Genomic DNA, 20,139 nt, shown 5'->3' on the forward strand with positions numbered 1-20,139 from the left:
TCAAATTTTCTTTACCACTAACTTAGTTATAAGGAAGAAAAAACCAAATCCAAGCAATGTTACTGCTCCCATTTTTACTAATCTTTTTTCCAAGGTGGGTGCTTTTTCTGGAAGTTTCACTTCGCTAGGGTCATTCTTCTGTTCATGGTGAGGCAGATGTTAAGTTCATGTAAAAAGTGCAACAAAGAGAAAAAAGTTAGTGTGAAAGCTTCTTAAGTACGTGATAAAGTACCCAGTCCTAAGAATTTGCACACATCTAGGAGTGATATTATTTCTTTCTCACTGCCTGTCTCTGCCCTACTTCAATTGAAATAAACTTGTGCAAACCTTTATCTTATCTGATGCTCAATCATTCTGTAACATACATTAGAAAAACAAACTGTTCATTTACAAACTTATTTCCTCAGCAGTAAAACACATTGCTAGTAGATGCTACAAAAATCTAGCAACAAAACATTTAAACTCCAGTCATTAAATATTTTCACCAGAACTTTTGCCATTTAATTACTAAAACAACTGTTTATTAAAAAAGCAAGTTAAACATGTAACAGATTAGACTTCCTTGACATTAAAGGAAGAGTGGAAAGTACCTTACAAGTGCCTGCTCGAATACATGTTAAAGCTGAGTGGAGCCTTGTCAGGAAGTGTAGCGGGGTTAGGTTCCGATTCCCTACCTTAGTTTATAATGCTCGGAAGGCCATCTCATTTACTGTGCTTTCAAAAATTACATGCTACAGACATAACATGTACTGCTGGCAAAGTCTTGTAATGACTAAGCTTAGCAAACAGTCCTAAAGATTTTAGGGGAATTTATACAAACTTATTATCCAAGAGGTTTAACTTTTTCATGTAAATTGGCACTTTTCGTAACAAATGTTTCAGTGCTCTACTCATTCAAGAGTGCCCCATCATAAATTAAGTAACACAAAAATGTTTTGTATTAAAGTCTTCATCAGTGAAATTCATAAAACACTGCAGTATTTAATAGAACAGGAATGACATTTTTGAAGTAATCACAAGGCTAATGTTTAACACCTCTGTTTAACACTGGGTACAGAGGCACCATGCTTCATCTTGACAGCTCTAAACCCTTAAGTACAGATGAGAGCAAAGTCAAGTGGCACCTAACTCAGATCCCCCACCAGCCCTTATAACTGGTCTGCACATACAGGAGGCAAATATATACATACAACTGATTTCTGCATATGCAAAAAAAGGAACACAAATAGCTAAAAAGTTCTTTGCCACAACCTCTATTTACCTCTTAAATATATTTGGTGTTAAGTGATTTATTGGGAGAAGGCTGTTATATTACATTAAATTTACTTAGACTACAGGAAATTGCATTAGTAGCATTATACTCAAGGTCTGAGTTCCACATGGCTTCATTCAGCAACAGATTCCTTTCTGACACTGATGCTCCATTTACTCTATCCCAGCAGCCGTTCCTTCTACTAGCCTATTACTTAAAATGACCCCATCTGACAAGAGCGTGTCATTGTGTTGGTTTGAGAATGACTGATGTGGTGCTAACATCTAGCCTTGACCTCTCCCACCCTCTTCTTTTGTCACTCTGCAGAGTTATCTGGGATGCTTCCCATTCAAATCATAAAACCTTAGTATCTTCCTTCTGAGTCAATAATTCCAAGCAAAAGATCTGTTAATTAAGAAGTAAGAGTGTAAGTATCCAGAGTGGCATTTATGCCACAGTGGTTGTCCAAGAGCACAGGGATACATTCCACTTAATTCTTTCCTGCAGTGGAAAGAAAAAGATTGTCTGTGCCTTCCTTTGGAGACTGTCCGTGCTGCTGTGGAATATTCTAGATTATTTCACATTCTGTCCATGAGAAGTTGCAAGGGGAAGAGGTGGATGCAATGTCCAAGCTACAGCTAAAGAGCCTGTAGCAGATCAAGGTATGAAACATTTCACTGATGGATGCTGCGTTTGAGTTTGCATGCAGAAACTTGTACACAGTATTTAATAGCCTCACTTGCACATACTCACCTTCTCCACCAGGTCCTTCAGTTTGGTAACTTCTTCTCTCAGCTTTTCAACACGGCAAACCAAATCTTTGCAGACTTCAATATAACTTTCAGTTGGTGCCCACTGCAGTACCACCTGTTAATAGTTACAGTTACTTGCCAGAATTACTGTAGATGATAATTTAATATTCTTTAGTTAACATATCATAAAAGACTGTCAGAAAAAGTTTATAACTGCATTTATGCTGGGTTTTCATTGTATGATTTATGCACAACATGATCTACTACTCTCTGTCAGCCTTTGTGGGAACCTTTTGTCACCTTAACTCCTCTATCAGCAGAAACATGAAGAAACATATCTATCTCCTTTAACTGGGTGGCTTAACTCTTTGAAATAAATTCCTAAAAAAAAAAAGTGTCCTTTAGAGAAAGAACATTGGACAGCTCTATGTAACTATATAATAATCAAGACAGTTGACGAGAATTTGTATTTTTCATTTTACAAGGTAGAATAATATTCTAGAATAGAATAACATACTCTAAATCAACCTTTTTTTCTTTGGTTAAATACCTTGTGAGAATTTCTGAGGAAATGGTTATTGATGGCCTGCAGAGAAACAGTCAGCTTACTACACTCTTTATTCCACTTCTGAAGAAACTTGAGGAATTCATCTTTACTACAAAAATAAAACAATATTCTTTTATTCATTAAAGGCTGTAACTTTTTGCATGCTAAATATTTATCTATGCATTTCCAACATTGGCTAGTGAGCAACTCAGACATGCAGTTTCATTGCATTAAAAAAAAATAAAAATCCATGTCATTTTAACGCAGGGTAGTTAAACACTACATTTAACATCTTTGCAAGTTCCCCTCACCCCACTTTTGGAAGGACAACAAATTGTTAAGTTATCTGGGATATTCAGCTAGTAAGACACCAAAGCTGAAAAACTGTCACCCAAAAGCTTTTTGGAAACATTCTATTAAACTTCACTTCTGTTTCTAACTCTCATCAATCCTGTATTGTCAATGAAAACATTTCATTACCTGCTGCACCAGCAATTTTGTTACACACTATGCATAATAACTGCAACACTCTGTTTTCCTGTGCACGTGTGCATATAGATCACAATCTTGCAACACCAGAAATAGAGCATTTATAGTCAATTTTATGCTGATCTATCAATATTCCTGACCTGCAGCTTACATTTTTGAGGAAGATGTGGGGAAAAAGAAGTCTGGTTTGTACTTTGGAGCTATGACCGAAATTACTAGGTTAGAGTCATTTAGTCTCCAGCACAGTGGAAGGAAAAAGAATCCAACAATACTGACTTGGCCCCTGGATCTGGAAATACATTCCTCAAAGCCTAAAATACCTGATGTTATCCACTTTGAAGAAAATTTATACTTAGTGCTCAAATAGAAGAAGGAAGACAACTCTGAAAATCAGTTTGATCAGTATCTCCGACGACTAGAGAAAAGGATAGAAAAATTTAACAGACTAATTTCAAAGCTAAGTTTCTAGAGCTTCCACGTGACACTGACTCAATTTATTTTACTGGAAGCCTTAGAGAGTGTTAGTTACAAGTCATGCTGCTGGCCAGAACGTTGTTGCTGTTGACTCAGCAGAGAAAAAGGGGGCAAGGAAGAAGATCATCCATTTATTTTTACAGAGTGAGCTCTCAAACCCTGAAACTCCTGAGAAGTGCCTGTATCTCCAGCAGAAAAGTTTCCACTAGCTATAAGCCATTCAGGCGAATAACAAGCACAACCAAAACAAGAGACAATTTTAAGTTCCTATTGCAGGAATTCCTGTTATATTTACAGAAGGATCTGAATAAATTAATTTGGACCCGAACGTTCCTCTTTTCCCTAGGGCAATCTGCTATTAAACCTAAATTCACCATACTTGCACCACCTCACTTGCTGCTGCTTCTGATGGCAAAAAGCTATACATGAAATTTGCTGAACACCTAAACTAAGCTACATGCTAGTGTGCTGCAAGTATCTAAACAGAGGCTGAATTTAGCCCATAGAGTGTTTTCCTTCAACTTTGGCACAAGATCATTAGTGTGCAAAGTTTCCACCACTGCTCAGGACATCTGTGATTCCTAACACTGCTGAGCTGTTAAGACTTTTAATGCTTAACCCAGAAATACATAGAAGCATCAGTAGGGTTGATAGAGGTTAAAACCTGAGACTGTTCATGCTTTTTATGAAGATGGGGAAGTAAGAAAGCCTATTAGCTTGTTTTTATAAAATAAATTATTATTTATTTCAGAACAATATAACCGAACAGAATATTTAGGGTAGAAAAAACAGCAAACACTAAACAAAATAATCACATCTGGAGATAGTCTGAAAGTTTCTCCCACGCTACTACAGTCAAGCCACGGTCTTCCATTTCCTTCTACTTAGAAAGATAACTTTTTAGCTGGCTAGGATCAGTTACGGCACTTTCTGTGTTTTGTCACAAAGGAAATTATTTTTAGGAATTCTGGAAGGGTTCTCAGCAAAAATAAAGTAAATCACAGGCATGAAATGAGGAGAAAAAAAAAGGAAAAGAAAAACATTTATTCTAATCATACTTCTTTATTATACCAATAATAGCTCTTAAATCATTTTCATAGAATTTTTTATCTGTTGCAGTGATATGTTCTTATATTTGCAAATGGAAATAATGTTTTCAAATAATAATCACTTTTTAAAAGAATTAATGGCTGTCAAAACACCAGTGGCTAAACAGTGCTAGACACTCTGTGAGTTTATAATCAATCAGTTCAACATTTTCTACTATGTTAGTTTTTCTATGACTTCATGACTGATTTTCCTTCTCACAGAATGACTTTGAACAAGTGGGAAGTAAAATCTTTATATAATAGCATGTAAACATAGCCTATGATTTTAGTCTCAAGGTCAGATTCCTAGAATACATGTCAAGCCATTTTCTAGAAAACTATGCAGTGCTTGATGTAACTGAAATGCTGTCATATTTTGTGTACTTCAATATTTAATCAATCAATTATTTTCTGGTTTTGAGAACTACATATGATCTAAACCCATACTGTACTAGGAATTAGGTATGTCACTGGTGTGTGAGACTGTACCGGACATCATGTGGGTTTTTTATTGTATTTGGCCACACATGCCATGAACTGCTAACTTCTTGTATTTCCCCACTTATTCCCTCTGTTCAAATTTTTAAGCTTTTCTGCTTAAGTGTATATTCTAACCACCACTATGGGACAATCTCAAAAAAGTATACATTTCTAGCATAAAAACACATGACGCTTAAACTGGGCAAACTCCTCTTAAATTGCAGTTAACTATCCCTTGCTGAAGAGTCAACATCATTTTCTAAGGGTGCCTAACTTGGACAGCTAGACACCCAGATGCCTGCCCCACTACCTCAGCTCAGCAGCAAAGCCTCTCTTTTAATAGGAAAGGCTCAGGTGCTGTCAGAGTATTTATGGTGTACCCATATCATACTGGTTTGTACCCTCTTGCGTGCTGGAACTTTAGTTCTTCAGACCTACAGCACTTGTACTAATTTGCACCTGGATTCTCTCCTGGAAGCACCCACTTGTTTTGATGGAGAATGATAGAATGGTTTGGGTTGGAAGGGACCTTAAAGATCATCTAGTTCCACCCCCCCTGCCATGGGCAGAGACACCTTCCACTAGACCAGGTTGCTCCAAGCCCCATCCAACCTGGCCTGAACACTGCCAGGGATGGGGCATCCACAGCCTCTCTGGGCAACCTGTTCCAGTGCCTCACCACCCTCACAGGGAAGAACTTCCTCCTTACATCTAATCTAAATCTACCCTCTTTCAGTTTAAAGCCATTACCCCTTGTCCTATCACTACCTGCCCATATAAAACATCACTATCCAGCTTTCTTACAGGACCCCTTTAGGTACTGGAAGGCTGCTATAAGGTTTCCCCGGAGCCTTCTCTTCTCCAGACTGAACAACCCCAACTCTCTCAGCCTGTCTTCATAGGAGAGGTGTTCCAGCCCTCTGATCATCTTCACGGCCCTTCTCTGGACCCACTCCAACAGGTCCATGTCCTTCTTACGTTGGGGGCCCCAGAGCCGAACACAGTACTCCAGGTGGAGTCTCGTGAGAGCAGAGTAGAGGGCAAGAGTCACCTCCCTTGACCTGCTGGTCACAATTGTTTTGATGCAGTCCAGGATACGGTTGGCTTTCTGGGCTGCAAACACACATTGCTGGGTCATGTTGAGCTTCTCGTCAACCAATACCCCAAAGTCCTCCTCAGGGCTGTTCTCAATCTATTCTCCGCCCAGCTTGTATTTGTGCTTGGGATTGCCCCGACCCAAGAGTGGGACCGTGCACTTGGCATTGTTGAACTTCATGAGGTTCACACAGTCCCACCTCACAAGCCTGTCAAGGCGCCTCTGGATGGTATCCCTTCCCTCTGGTGCGTCAACCGCACCACACAGCTTGGTGTCATCAGCAAACTTGCTCAGGGTGCACTTGATCCCACTGTCCATGTCACCGACAAGGATGTTAAACAACACTGGTCCCAACACCGACACCTGAGGAACGCCACTCATCGCTCCTCTCCACTTGGACATCGAGCCATTGACCGCACCTCTTTGAGTGCGACCATCCAGCCAATTCCTTATGCACCGAGTGGTCCACCCATCAAATGAAATCTCCTCATAGACTAGAAGCAGCAGCAAAGTCCTGTATTAAGGCATGAACATCCTGCTCTCCCAGCCCACCTCAAGTCTTTCAAGAGCTTCTCCAAATGCCTTGCATGTCCTTCCACATCCTACAGCTGAAACTTGGCATCATGCTGCAAAAATGTACTTCAAGCAGGCTGCAAAGCCTCTTTTGTATAAACACAGTAATGGATACAGATAGAGGCACAGTACCAGCATCAGGAGCAATCATTCTATGTAAGAATGACTAGACCCGAGTGGAGTACATACTAGACAGACTTGTGTAACCAAGGCACAAAAGACAATGCTATGGCAGGACCACATCATGACATGACTGCTGATACACAGTGTCAGTGTCATTCAGCTGCCTCCAAAGGATGGTGACATGTACAGAACAAACCTGAGCGCAAGCACATTCTTCAGTCCAATGAAAAACTTAACTAAAGAAGAGTCTAGCCTTATAGTACCCAAATAAATCCAGACAGCTCTCCCCAGTGTTTTGGAGAGGGAAGAAATATCTAATAGAGTAGCAGCACAGCTATCAGGTCACCAGTCAAGAGGGAGATACACACACTTTAAAGAGGAACTGCACCCTTACTTTTCTAGACAGCAGAAAGTTGTTTAATGAGTTGATCGGATGCAAGGAGGAGGTTTTTTTCCCCAGTGCTAGTCTAGCCAGGCCACTGCAAATAAGGCAACACAATGCTATGCAAATGGTGGTGGGACTGGGAAGAGAGAAACGATCACAGAGAACCTAATTTACTAGTGATGCAGCTACAGTACAAGGAAGGAGCAGTAGCTCCAAACCAGTCTTCTCCAAGTTAAATAAACACAGTTCAACTGACTAAAGCCTCCGAAAGGCAAGCTTTTTCTGTCCGAGTCCATTTCTAAAACTTTTGCAAATTAGAATATCAAACTAACCCTATTTTCAGAAGATATTCTTCTATAGTTCTGAGAAGTAAAAAGAGGAAAGACGTGAGCACAGAATCTAAATTCAAGTCTAGGTCTCTCTTCTGGAAAAAATTATATTTACACAACAAAATAGAGGATAAGAGGTTTAAGAAATCTTGAGACACCTTTGCACTTACTATAGCTTTCATTCTTCTTTTTGGGCTGGATGTGGAGAATGCTCTACCAGTGCTTAGGGGATGGATGAAGTTTAATAAGGTTGCTGAAGGTTGTTCCTCTCAGCTCAGGCCTGGCTTTCATGGGAATGCATAAGACTATACTACAAGTATGAGAGGTATTGCAGAGCTGATGCTTAAGGCTGTAAAAAAACCCCTATAATGGGAAAAATATCAAGTTGGAATGGAAGTTTGAAGGAGTAACTCTCTCTCTTAAAAAAGTTTCCTTATAAACCTATTTCTGCTGATATGCATAATCTATGATAAGGAAAATGCCTTATGAAGTTCTTAATTTGTGATATTAAAAAAAAATGAGGTCTTTTAGAAGCCAGTTAAAACTGCATCCAGTGGAAGAGAAAAACAAGGAAAAAATCCTGAATCTATACAGGAGTCACATTTATGATTTAAGAGAGACATGTACAACTTATTAATTTATGAGTTGAAAATTAAAGCCCTATGCAGAAATTATATGCATCTCTCCCTCCCACACGACTTTTTATTGCATCCTACAACCAGACAAATTTGACTGCAAGACTAACAGAGCCTGTCTCGTCTACAGACACAATGAAGAATTACAGAGACCACATCATGTGGGGTTTGCAAGGGTCCATGATGCTCTTGAAGCATGGAGAAGCAAGGAGGGCAAGACCCCATTTCCTTGGAGAAATAAAAAAATCTGCTCACTGAAGCCTATCAGAGAAATTAACGAATGAGTTAATACTGGAGCCCAAGAAGCCAGTTTCAGAGTTTATGATATGAACACAAGGTAGTGAAAACCCTGCACAGCAAGGCCATAAAACCTGGTTTGAGGTACAAAGAACTGATTACTCAAAAAGATGGCCAAAGTAATGGCATATAATGGCAATATAACCCATAAACAGATTCCTACAACAGGAATCTATGCTTCCAACTTTCTTTGTACAAAACATGTCTACCACCAGCGCTCATTATCCACTAACTGGCATACTCTCATGAATGTTATGCATGGGATAAGGTGTGAGAGAATTTTATCTTTGAGCTATAGAAAACAATGCAGTCACCTTAAATAGTTCATATTTCACTTCCATTTCCTCAGATATACAGTTAATACCTCAATTCCAGCTTCATCAGGTCAGGGAAGTCTTCAATTCTTATTTCTTCCACTTGTAGCTCGTTAATAGCACCGAGGAGTTTCTGTTGATCTCCAGGATTTGTAATGCCGATCTAAATTTAAAAAGTAATTCCAAACATGATTTACTTTTAATACTTATTAGACATAACAGTACAGTACCATTTATTGTGCAAGCTTCTAATTACTATGAGTCAAAAGAAGTTGCTTTTAAGTTATTATAACCACCTACAATGTATGTAACTGCCAAAGGAAAAAAATAAAACCGCAGAAAATATTTAACGATGCAAAACAAAATTACAAGAGCTGAGGAAGAGCCAAACTGAAATTGCACAGGATACACAGAAAATATGTTTAAGATTTATTAAAAAAAAGCAGTTTTTATAAGTACCCCTATGTTGTTAGGATGTTATGCTCATCTCTTAGAGCAAAATAACCAATCATCATGATGGTGATACAGCATTAACTCAGAAAGAACAGAAACTACCAAATCAGCATCAAATGAAGAATTTTACAGAAAGAGGCCAGATTTTAAGAAAGGCTTTTACAAGCTTTTGGGTGTGTATTTTTTTCCAGCTAGAGAAACTGGTCTCATAAGATATGATACGTCTTTCTAAAACCTTATTTTCTTACAGAATCTCATTTAAAAAAAAAGTTATGTCTACAAAGAAATCTAGTTGGTTCACACTCCTCCAAAACCTCAAATGATGAGAAACTAGTGAAGAGAGAGAGTATGATCAGTTAGAGAGATGTTCAGGTGGATGTTTCTACCATGAAATAGCCTGTAAAAGCAGCCTTTTTATGTATCTGAAGGACAGCATTCTTAGAAACTCAGAACAGATTTCTCACCTCAAAATTAAGACCAAGCCTAAATACTACCCAACATCAGTTTACACAGTCCCTAAGCTCAATCAGTTAATCTTCTATACTCTTGGCTAATGCTGCAAACAACAACAGAAAAGTTTTCAAGCATTCAAGGGTTTTTGTCTTTTTTTAGCTGAAGAAAAGCACAATTTTCTTCAGAAGCTATAGACTAACAGATTCTCCAGATGATGCCTGGGACAGAAAACATTGTCAGCTGTGTTATCCATCAACTATCTCAGATTAAAACTTAACTCATATTTAAATCCTAGGCTGAGAGTTTACTTGCAGAACACTTACATAAAGGAAAAAATAGTCCATTCGTTAAAAGGGAAGTGCTTTTGTGGCACATTCAATACTTTTCCTTGCTCATCTGACAGGCTGCCATGCAACACAGGACTTCTGATGTTAGCAGCCCTAAGGATGCTTCTCCACACAAGTGAAAAAACTCATAATGCTAGTTCCAAGTATGACTTTGTTGCTAACTCTCCAGCTGAGCACCTGGACTCGGCAGGAATGAACCACTCTGGAATTTAAGATCACAAGAATTCCACAGTCTCCAAAGCTAGAACACAAAGGGCTCTCACTGATGTTCTGAGGACCTGAAATTCCCTGCTGCTGTCATAACCTGACCACCCTGAGGGGTTATGCATTGGTAAAGGTTCAGGCCGTCAGGCAGGTCTGGATCACAAGAGAGCCCAGATCCCTCCCCAGCCACCTTAGTTCCACCCAACTGGTTAAAGTGGGTGTATGTGCAATACCAGACCAATGTCCATAAGACAATGTTTGCAAACAGGAGATAAAAGAAAAGTACCCATTGAGCTCCAACAGGGAGAAAATTAAACCAACCAAGCATTGAAATTGTCAACATATATATACTTTATTAAGCATCTTAATACTCACTATATTGGATTTAACAGATCTAACTCTATTCAGATAATCATTGATAAAGACAGTTACATATTCAATGGTGATAAGAACAATGATAATACAAATAACACTCACGAGTGTAATTATGGCGACTGGCAACGTCATACAGTCAGGCGTCCCTGGCTAGGAGGATGACACCACGTTAGGGAGATCCTCAACTGGTTCTATCCTAAAGTCAGCTTTTATAGAGTCGCTTTACCTACACACAATTACTTGCAGCTGTGATCTGAAAGCAAACCACAGGCTGGCTTCTGTAAAAGTATGTCAAGTTCCGTAAAGCAAGTCAGTGTCCATCCTTCAGAGTCAGATGCCTGCTGTGGCAAGATGCTTGTGGTTTCATGTCGGCAGTCTTTGCAAAAAGGGGGGATTGGGGGCAATCACCACAGCTGCAGCCTCAGAAATCAGTAAGATGTTAGCGTTTGAAATCTCCCAGATTTCTGTAATTACTGTAGAAAGAATTTTGAATGAACAGCTGACAACACACATCAGATCAAAATGCCAGGCAGTCTCACTTCCTCAGACGGTGCTGAGCAGCAATTCTAGGGAAGAGAAGGTGCCCAGAGAAATGCTTACTTTGTGTGAAACTGTAATTTCTCATACCCAGTGTTTATCATGTTATCTATAAAACAGTCCTCCAGGTTCTCCACCAGGTGTTCAGAAATCAAAGGTAACATGTAACTATGGGCTCACAAGTGTGACTTTAAACATTTCAAAACCATGTTATAAGTCTATAGACAAGAAAGTTCTTCAGTAATGTAAAATGCCAACAAGATTAATCATGAGTTTAACTACAGGTGTCAAGAAGTTCTGAGTTTCAAATAGGTTGCCAAGGGTACCTGAACAAGTTGTACTCAAGTCTCTTTGGTAAGTATCACTAGCAGCCTGAGGAGAGAAAGACCTGGGTTTCCTAGAAATAATTTGCTTTACTTATGTTGAGCTGTAAGTTTGCTCAATTTATTAGTTCTCAGGGTTGCCTTGTGGAGCCCTGTCTGGTATGAACTAATGTTTTCTTAATGCTTACAAAGCATTACAGCAGTCATTTCATGATGCAGAAGTAAGCCAATTTATACAAGAGCAGCAAGTTTACTTTTAATTATCATTAACAAATCAAATGAGCTCTTCAAGGATAGAATGGCAGTTATTCTTGAATATTAAAAGTATCTTGCCTAAAGCAGGAACATAAAGCGAAGATTGGGTTTGCTTTTGACTCCACCTTCTCACTCCTGGAACAAGAAAATCAGGATGCAGCTTTCTGACCAGTGTATCAGGAAGACATTGTACTTTGTTGCCCTATAAATAAAACATAATTTCATCCTTCTGCAAATGGATCAGTGACTGAGCACCACCACATCTTGAAGACATGGTTTAGGAAGTAAAGAATGTGATAAAAGTCATCATAGATAAAGCCTTCCACCACCACAGTAATTCTGAAATCAGAAGTACTAGGTGTAGAACTTAGAGAAAGTAAATAGACCAGTCCAAACTAATTCCCAAAGCAGAAATATTTTCCCTTTCTAGACCACCTCTGCTGAACATGATGGTTACCCAGAACCTGACTATTCATGCAATGATGAATGCATGGAATAACCACAGTGCAAAAATCCCATCTTCCTTATGGATAAGCAAGCTTTTAAGTTGGCTCAGTTACACTCTGCAGTCCAAATAAAGCAAATGTTACTGTGAAGTGGCCATACGTTTAAGAATGTACAAGAGCTTGCTTGTATCTGTAAAATAGACTACACGCAGTCTAGATTTTGATTTTAGGCATATCAACATCTATTTTGTTCTTCACTTAAATAAATAAATAAATGCCCCTGAAAATCCATGCCCCAAACTCACACTCCAGCATCAACATGACTTTTCTGTCATCCTTTAGATGGAAATGAAAGAAGAGGCAAACAACAGATTGCCTCAACACATGAAAGATGACACAGTTCTCATATAAAACCAGTGAAGTTATGCATGAACTCTTACATCCTTGCCATCTTGCCCAAGTGGCCACTATTTTTTTTTTAAGGAACTTTTTTAGTCCTAAATGCATCCAGAAGTAAAATTACTTCTGTTGCTATCTTGTGAGACAAATGCTCAAAAAAAAACCCAGACAAAAAAGATCCAAGTGTTATTAGTAGCACAGAATCAGACAAAAACCTCCAAATATACAACAGACATGTCCCAGTATATCGAACAGACTTGTCTCGGTATGGAACAGTTTATAAGCTTAAGGAATGCAAGGATTTCAGCTTGAAAGAGTCATTGTTTAGGCTCTGTTGTAGAATACAGATAAAGATATTTACAGAGAAAATATCTTTCTGATATTGTTTGATGGAGGAAAGTGTATCATGTTAGTGACAGGATTTCTCCCCAGTTCTCTGGATACAAAGCAGCTTGGTTCAGAGGCATCCATCAGAGGTCATCATTAATCTCTGTAGTAATAAGATCCAGGCTCTTTAAAAGAGCTGGCTGTTAGTTGAAGATCTGCCACCACACTAAAAACTTTCAACTCTGGAATTACGAGGAAACAGATTAGAGTTGTTCTATCAGCAGTGTGGGGACAAACTGTTAGCAGAACTCTAAAGCTAGACTGCATCAAGAATTTAGGGTAACTTATGAAGTGCTAATAAGCCAGGAGTGTTACATCATTTTTTAAATTCTCAGTTGAAGACTCATCAATTTATGTCCATGCACAAAGCATGACTTATTTTCCAGGAACTGTTTCCTGCAGTTGCAGAGCTAAGAGGCAAAACAATATCTGTGTAGATATTATCTTCCTGTGCAGTTGATCCAGGTATTTATTTCAGTTTGTCCAAAAAAAGCCCTCTTTATAATAGGGAGCCTCAAATATGCTACAACACTGAAACAGAAGTTAACAGTTTGTGTGAAAATATACCTCTTCATTGAAGGAACTGTAAGGCTTAGCCATTCACTAAAGTCCACAATTCTCTCCCCTTCCCCCAGTGTCCCCTGGACAAAAACAAGTAATGATTACAACATCAAAACAGGCGATCAATATGAACATATACTCAGTCAGATTTGCAGTTTAATGCAATCATGACCAACACAGAAGCTCACACAGTGATGAGAAGAAAGCCACAAAAATCTCCTATAAGAGCAAAATTCCTGTCAATGGGGGCTTTAGGATTCATACAAAGCCCACACCAGGATGCTGTTCAATGGGCGCAATCCTGAGGCTTCAGAAAAGCAGTAACATCAGAACATGCTGACATGCCTCATAGTATTTAGGTCTAAGTGAACTCTTAAAAATCTCTTCGTTGACAAAGCTCCCTATACATGCACCCTCTGGGAATACAGAGTTACTTCTGAGCTCTGTCAAAACACTTAAACTCTACTCAGTTACAAGACAAAACTTCACGCAAAACAACCTTGTGACACCAACTCTGAAAGAATATTAATATCTGTACACAAATGTTGGTTCCAGCTGCTAGAACACATGCCTTCTAGGTACCAGAATAGTGGGGAAAAAAGCTGGCACTGAGGACATGTCTAGCATCAGTAGCAGGGAGAAGGCTTGAAGCAGCTATTTTAATGAGGCGTCTTTGGTATCTCAGACCAGGTACAGAATGCTCAGAAGAATCCTGTGGCCTGGAGTACTTATGTTGTTCCAAGGAGACCCCTATAATTGGATTTTATTATGGCATCCTCATGTAAGCACAGGAAGTCTTTCATTTCCCACAGGAATAATTCCAGCAAAGACTAAGGAAAAGAAACCACCCTATCTCAACTGGAAACTGAAACCTTGTAATAATGCATCACTTAGTCCTGGATAACAGTGAAATACCAACCTTCCCAGCTGCAGTAAACTAAGAAACCAAATCTTCTCTCCTCTTTTTTTTTTTTGGGAAGGTTTTACAAACCTGTGTGGGATATGAAATTCCACAATGTAAGAGAGCTCTCATTTTCCCAGCAGAAATTACCACCTCACAAAGGAGGACCACATTTGAAGTAGTTGTTTAGGATTATCTACTGCTAATCCTAGCACTGATTTCTTTTCAGTGAACATATACTTAAATACTAAAAATGGTAACAACTAAAATTTAAAATGGAACTATTTCCTGCTCACCCCAACTCCCACATCATTGCAGCAAAGAAATACTTGGGACTTCCACTTCATAGTCAGATCAAGGCAGAGAATATGCAAGAATTCAACTCACAGAATTCAAAGCTGATCTGTGGGGTTACATACTTTACAAAAAGTCTGTCTACATTCACATTAAAATTCAAGAAGCTGCAGAAGATTCTGAAGACAGATCTTAAAAAAAAATTCTTACAAGGTTAGACATTTATAAAGGGAAGTTAAGATATTAAAAACATTTAAGAAAGAGGAGAAAACTAAAGTTCTGAAGTAGTAAACTGACCTGTATTAACTCATCTTTTCCCATGGTAACAAGTTGTCTTAAAGATATATCGCTTTCCTGTATAAAACAGAGGTTTCTGCCATTAAAAAGAATTTCAGAAGAAAACACTATTTTCACTTTTTTTTTCCATTCATGTTTTACTTCAGTTTCAGAAACAAAAACAGCTACACAACACCTTTATCAAAGTAATGAAAGAGTTCTGTAGTTTAGAAAAATCATGTTGTGACTAATGCACATAATCAAAATTAAGCAATCCAATCCAGTCCATTGCAGTTTAACTTAACACGTTATATATAAACTTCTGTTTAAGAAATTTATTGTAATTAAATAAATTTATTTGAATTAATACGCTAATAGTGATAGAATTTTTTTTATGCGGTAGGTGCATTTTGCTTTCATGGATTACTTTACAGATAGCAGATATATCACTAACTTACCTTCAATAATCCTATTATGTGCTCTAGACCAAGACCATGTAAAAACACTTCCATGTCATCAAAAGTTGAATGGGAACTGTAAATATAATTAACGAGATTTGAGAAGAAAACAGTGACAATAAAAAAAAAAAGACACCTAGAACAAAATACTATAAAAAAGCTCCCCAGACAAAGCACTGGGGAGCAACCTAGAGTTGTACACTTGTACTGATGACAGTAGTATCTCATAAGCATCATGGGGTACAATTTAATCTAAAATTAATAAATATCTTTTCTGTCTAATGAGTTGAATTGAGCCTAAAGGGTATGATTTTCATAAATAAAATAAATGCCATTTGAAGTAGCAAAATGTTCCAACTGAATGTTAAAGTTGGGCCACAAAAGCCTAAAAGATTTGGAAGTGGGCTTAAGGAAGATAAATATGTATTCTTATCAGATAACGTTCATATAAATTGGATTCAGCCCACAACTGTTACCCTCCCAGTTCCATTTAAACTAAAAAAGGTTACCAAGAAAACAGGAATGTCTATAATTAAAGATAGTGGAAATTAGTCAGGTAAGAAATTTGTTGTCAGAAGACTACTCTTCAGAAGGTAGACTGAGGAAGTAGCATAAACCACTGTAGGTTCAGAGTTTAACGTTTATAAACAAAATTAAAATATAAATTTTGATTCCCCACCCTACCAAAAGATATAAAAATATAAGGGGGAAAAAAAAAATCTAAACAGTTTTCAACAATCATATGAATAACTGCAATGAACAGAATTAAATCAAAAAGCAAATCATACAAGATGCAGAAAGCACTACTGCAATTGCTACAGCGAATCCTTTGCCAAAGCCCTGTGTTAAGAGAGAGTTCGCTCTGTCTTATTGTAGGCCCTGAAATGAAGGTCTGCCCCCTTTTCACATCAAAGATGTAAAGAGCTCCTATCGAAATTTGTTTAAAAAAAAAAAAAAAAAAAAAAAAAAAAAAGCCCCCCCCCCAACCCAGCCCAAACCCCAAACAAACCTCTCTGAAAATTATTCTGAATACACAAGAAAACATTTCAGGTTTGCACACTGAGACTCTTGCATTCCAGGATTTCTGGTATTTAAGTATATTTATCCCTTTGTGAGGATGGATACCCTAAATCACATATGAGGTAGTTTATGCAACTTCCACACTGTAACAAGTCAACAATTTTGTAAGTAGGCAAAATATAAAAAGAGTTTCAAATAATTTTAGTAGAGATTAAAGCTATCATCCCTACCAAGAAGTTGTATAGAACTGTGTTATCCTCTGCTGGATTCCTCCCCCCACAACACACAGACAGCAACAACCAGTCTTTGAAGTAAGCAATTCACATATACGTCCAAACTTTGTATGTACAGCCAATACCCTTCAACTGGCAAGAGGAGACAAGTGTGTGAACGACCTGTAGTGATGAAATGTTGTTATTTAGGCAAAGTGCCCAGTTTGCAAAGGTTTTGGGAGTCCTTGGGTAACTCAAGACTTTTGGTTCTGCTAAAGGTGCAAGGAAAGGACATTTTTTTTCCCAGGATCAAAGAGAGGGCCATTCAGCATCCAGACAGTAACTTGAAAGACCCTGAATCAGAAAATGACCTAATCCAGGAGCTGCAGAAAGTAAACTCCTGACAGATATGTGCATTTCCTTGTATAGCCCAGGGCTCTGGAGCCAGGACAATTGTCTAATTAGCATGGCAGACAGCAACGACTGAAGCTACACTCACTACTTAAGGATGCCAAAAGGATGCCAAGTTATACTTGCTGACCCTGCATGGTGGGGCACAACTGATATCCAGTACCAGATGATGCATTAGGAGCAACTGAGAGAACAGGGACTTGAGAAGACAACTGGCAATGCTGATGATGAAAATTATGCAGGTAAATGGCAGGAAAGAGACATCCAGCTCAAGGAACTATGATGGAGTAAACACAGGTATCGGTGTGCCTCTTGACTATCACTAGATTAAAAAAACCAACTCACTAGGGCATGGGTATGTGTGTGTGTGGAAATGGGCATAAGAATAGGCGTGCGCTGTAAGAACAGGCATTTAACAGCCAAACATCTGGTATACTCCAGGGGACTGTTTCCTGAAACCAGGAGCTCTACAAATTACCAGAAATATGCTCCAAGTTACGAAACATCAGAACCAGCCTTTGTTAATATAAAAATCCGTAAGCTTGACAGAAATGTCTGTTCATACAAACAAGTAAGTTCATCTGATGCAGGGAAAACAAGCAGAGTTTAAAAAAACACTATTGAAACATTGTGAAATCCTGAAAGCCCAATAATTGCCTAATACAGAATTACATTTGCATAGCTAGACATCTGGCTGCCATAAAGCATTTTAAATGGGATTCAGTATTTCAGTGTCTTATTTTAAAAACTTATCAAGACTACCCAAACACTGGTATAATGTCCTCTAGCCACCATCAGGTTTCAACAGCACTAAATTCATTTGGATAACTGTGGCATAGTGTTAGTTCACTTTACACCAGAAAAAGCCTGGGAAACTTCCTAAATAACCTAAAGCTATTAAAAAAAAAAAGACAGATATCTGTTCTAACACTGAGGTCATTAAGTACAGATTCTATCTAGGAGTATGAGTCTCTGTGAAGAGTAGTAGAAGACCAATCTATTTAAGAGAATGTCACCTTCATGGCAAGTACACGGGGACTCAAAAAGATGATCGCCAAGGAGCAGACAGATCGCATGGGACACCTGGTCCATAGATGGCAAGAAATACCCAACACCACCTTCAGGAATCTATGAATAGTAAAATGCAAGAACAAAGAAAAGAGGACAGCACAGATAATTGATTTTACCATGCAAAGCCTTCAACCCTCTGCTCCAAGAAGTATATCTAAGGCGACTGTGGTTGAAGCACCAGAGAATAAAAATCTCATTTGACATATACAGTCATCTAACAACAGAACCTGGTGAGGCTTTGCCCTAACTGAGGTACTCTGTCTGAGACTGGGACTACCTCAGTGAGCTGCTACCTAGTGAACTGCCATCAGCCTAACGATACAAAACTGGGGCATTTCAAATTCAGCATGACCTGGCTGAGCAGGGACATAAAGAATCAGACCAACCAGAACAGACTATGGGTACTGGAAGTTGTCTTCTCAAGACCATGCTGCTCAAGCTCAAGGAGGCAAGTGGATGGTTTGTTGAGGACTTTTTAGCCAACACCTTCTGGGACAAAACCATACCAGAGATCTTTGAAGTTGCTGAAGCAGAGGCTGATTTCAGTCCTTGGACACCTGTAAGCTTCAGGGTCAGAGGCATACCAATCAAAAAGTTCTAGCGCTTAACTGGTGTTCATACTTAATTCTCACTCTCATATGTACAGAAAAAAAGAAAAGGGCGTGGTGGCATGAAGCTGAAAACAGGCATTCAGTGAAAACATAAAAAATTTAACATTAAATGAAGACAACCACACAAAAAGGAGTATCCAACAGGGGAACATACAAATTTAACAGAGCTCAAGTGAACTGAAGTGACATTGGACCCTGGTTCTACTATACTTTACACCAAGTGAGAGGAAGGAAAGATCTAGAGCATGCTCTTTGTTTACAATGCAAAGGAACTTTGCAATCTTGAAAAATTAATAGTACATTAATATACTTACTGTGGACCCTTGGTGGCACTCCAAACAATATACAATATGTATCAGTACTACTTAATCATTGATATGAACAAATACAATCTCTTAGGAATGTTTATAAGCTAAAATTACACTATGACTGTATTTACCCAACTCTGTGGTCAGAGATAGCTGTCAGAAATTTGTAGATACCCTCTTGCTTAACTGTTTCATGGTATCTCCCTTGCAAGTGATTTGCAGCCAAAGAGAGTAAACTATATATCTGGAAGAGCCAAAATGAATAAATTATTATTCAAACTCAAAATGAATAAAGAAATACACAGGAGTAAGACTACGAAGAGTTCTATCATAAATTACTACTTACAGGGAACATGAAACATCTGCCACGTCTTCTTCTCTAAAGCATACAACTTCAATGAGGAGTTAAGACTAAGCCCACAGAGTTTATCAAGAGTACTCTAGCACTATGATGAACTGACACAGAGCAAAACAGTATATATAACGTAGTCTAAAAAAGTTAGCATCTGTCACTATAGAAGCAGCAATACAGCAACATACTCATTTTTGTGGTTTGTAGACAAGAGCTCTATGTACTCAAGGCAGCAAGTTGTCTAAAGAGCATGAGGCATATGACCATTTTAACATCTCAATTTCCAGTGCATGTATGGACCCAACATTTAGCAATTTACAACTGACAATCTAAGTTAACTATACCTGACAGAGAGGGATTCTTTCAACTGATTAAAGAAGCAAGCCTTCTGACAGACATCACTATGCATCAGTGATAGATTCCAGAAACTGAATTGCCCCTCTGTGAGTTTCGAGATAGTTACTAGAAAATTCAGCAAAACAAGTAGAACTTCAATAAACCTAAAGGAATGGTGAAACCACTTTCCTGAAATTCAGGTGACTAGACAGCTTTATATACAAACACACATATACGTATGTGTGGTGGATAGTTGCTTGCTCAATCTCCCACAGCAGGATGGGGGAGAATCAAAAGGGTAAAAGTGAGAAAAAA

At 38.4% G+C, this 20,139-nt stretch overlaps 1 protein-coding gene across 1 annotated transcript in view; it reads right to left on the minus strand.

Moving 5' to 3' along the window:
* Window positions 1–20,139, minus strand: part of ASZ1 (ankyrin repeat, SAM and basic leucine zipper domain containing 1) — a 40,151-nt gene continuing 20,012 nt past the window's right edge. Inside the window, exons 6-12 of the mRNA XM_075059095.1 lie at window positions 19,268–19,380; window positions 15,504–15,579; window positions 15,067–15,123; window positions 8,885–8,997; window positions 2,555–2,660; window positions 2,006–2,119; window positions 1–147 (exon numbers count right to left, since the gene is read on the minus strand). Coding sequence (XP_074915196.1) covers window positions 1–147; window positions 2,006–2,119; window positions 2,555–2,660; window positions 8,885–8,997; window positions 15,067–15,123; window positions 15,504–15,579; window positions 19,268–19,380 — 726 coding nt within the window. The remainder of the gene's footprint in view (window positions 148–2,005; window positions 2,120–2,554; window positions 2,661–8,884; window positions 8,998–15,066; window positions 15,124–15,503; window positions 15,580–19,267; window positions 19,381–20,139) is intronic.

This window comes from Buteo buteo, chromosome 28 (genome assembly GCF_964188355.1).
Source record: "Buteo buteo chromosome 28, bButBut1.hap1.1, whole genome shotgun sequence".
Taxonomy (NCBI): domain Eukaryota; kingdom Metazoa; phylum Chordata; class Aves; order Accipitriformes; family Accipitridae; genus Buteo; species Buteo buteo.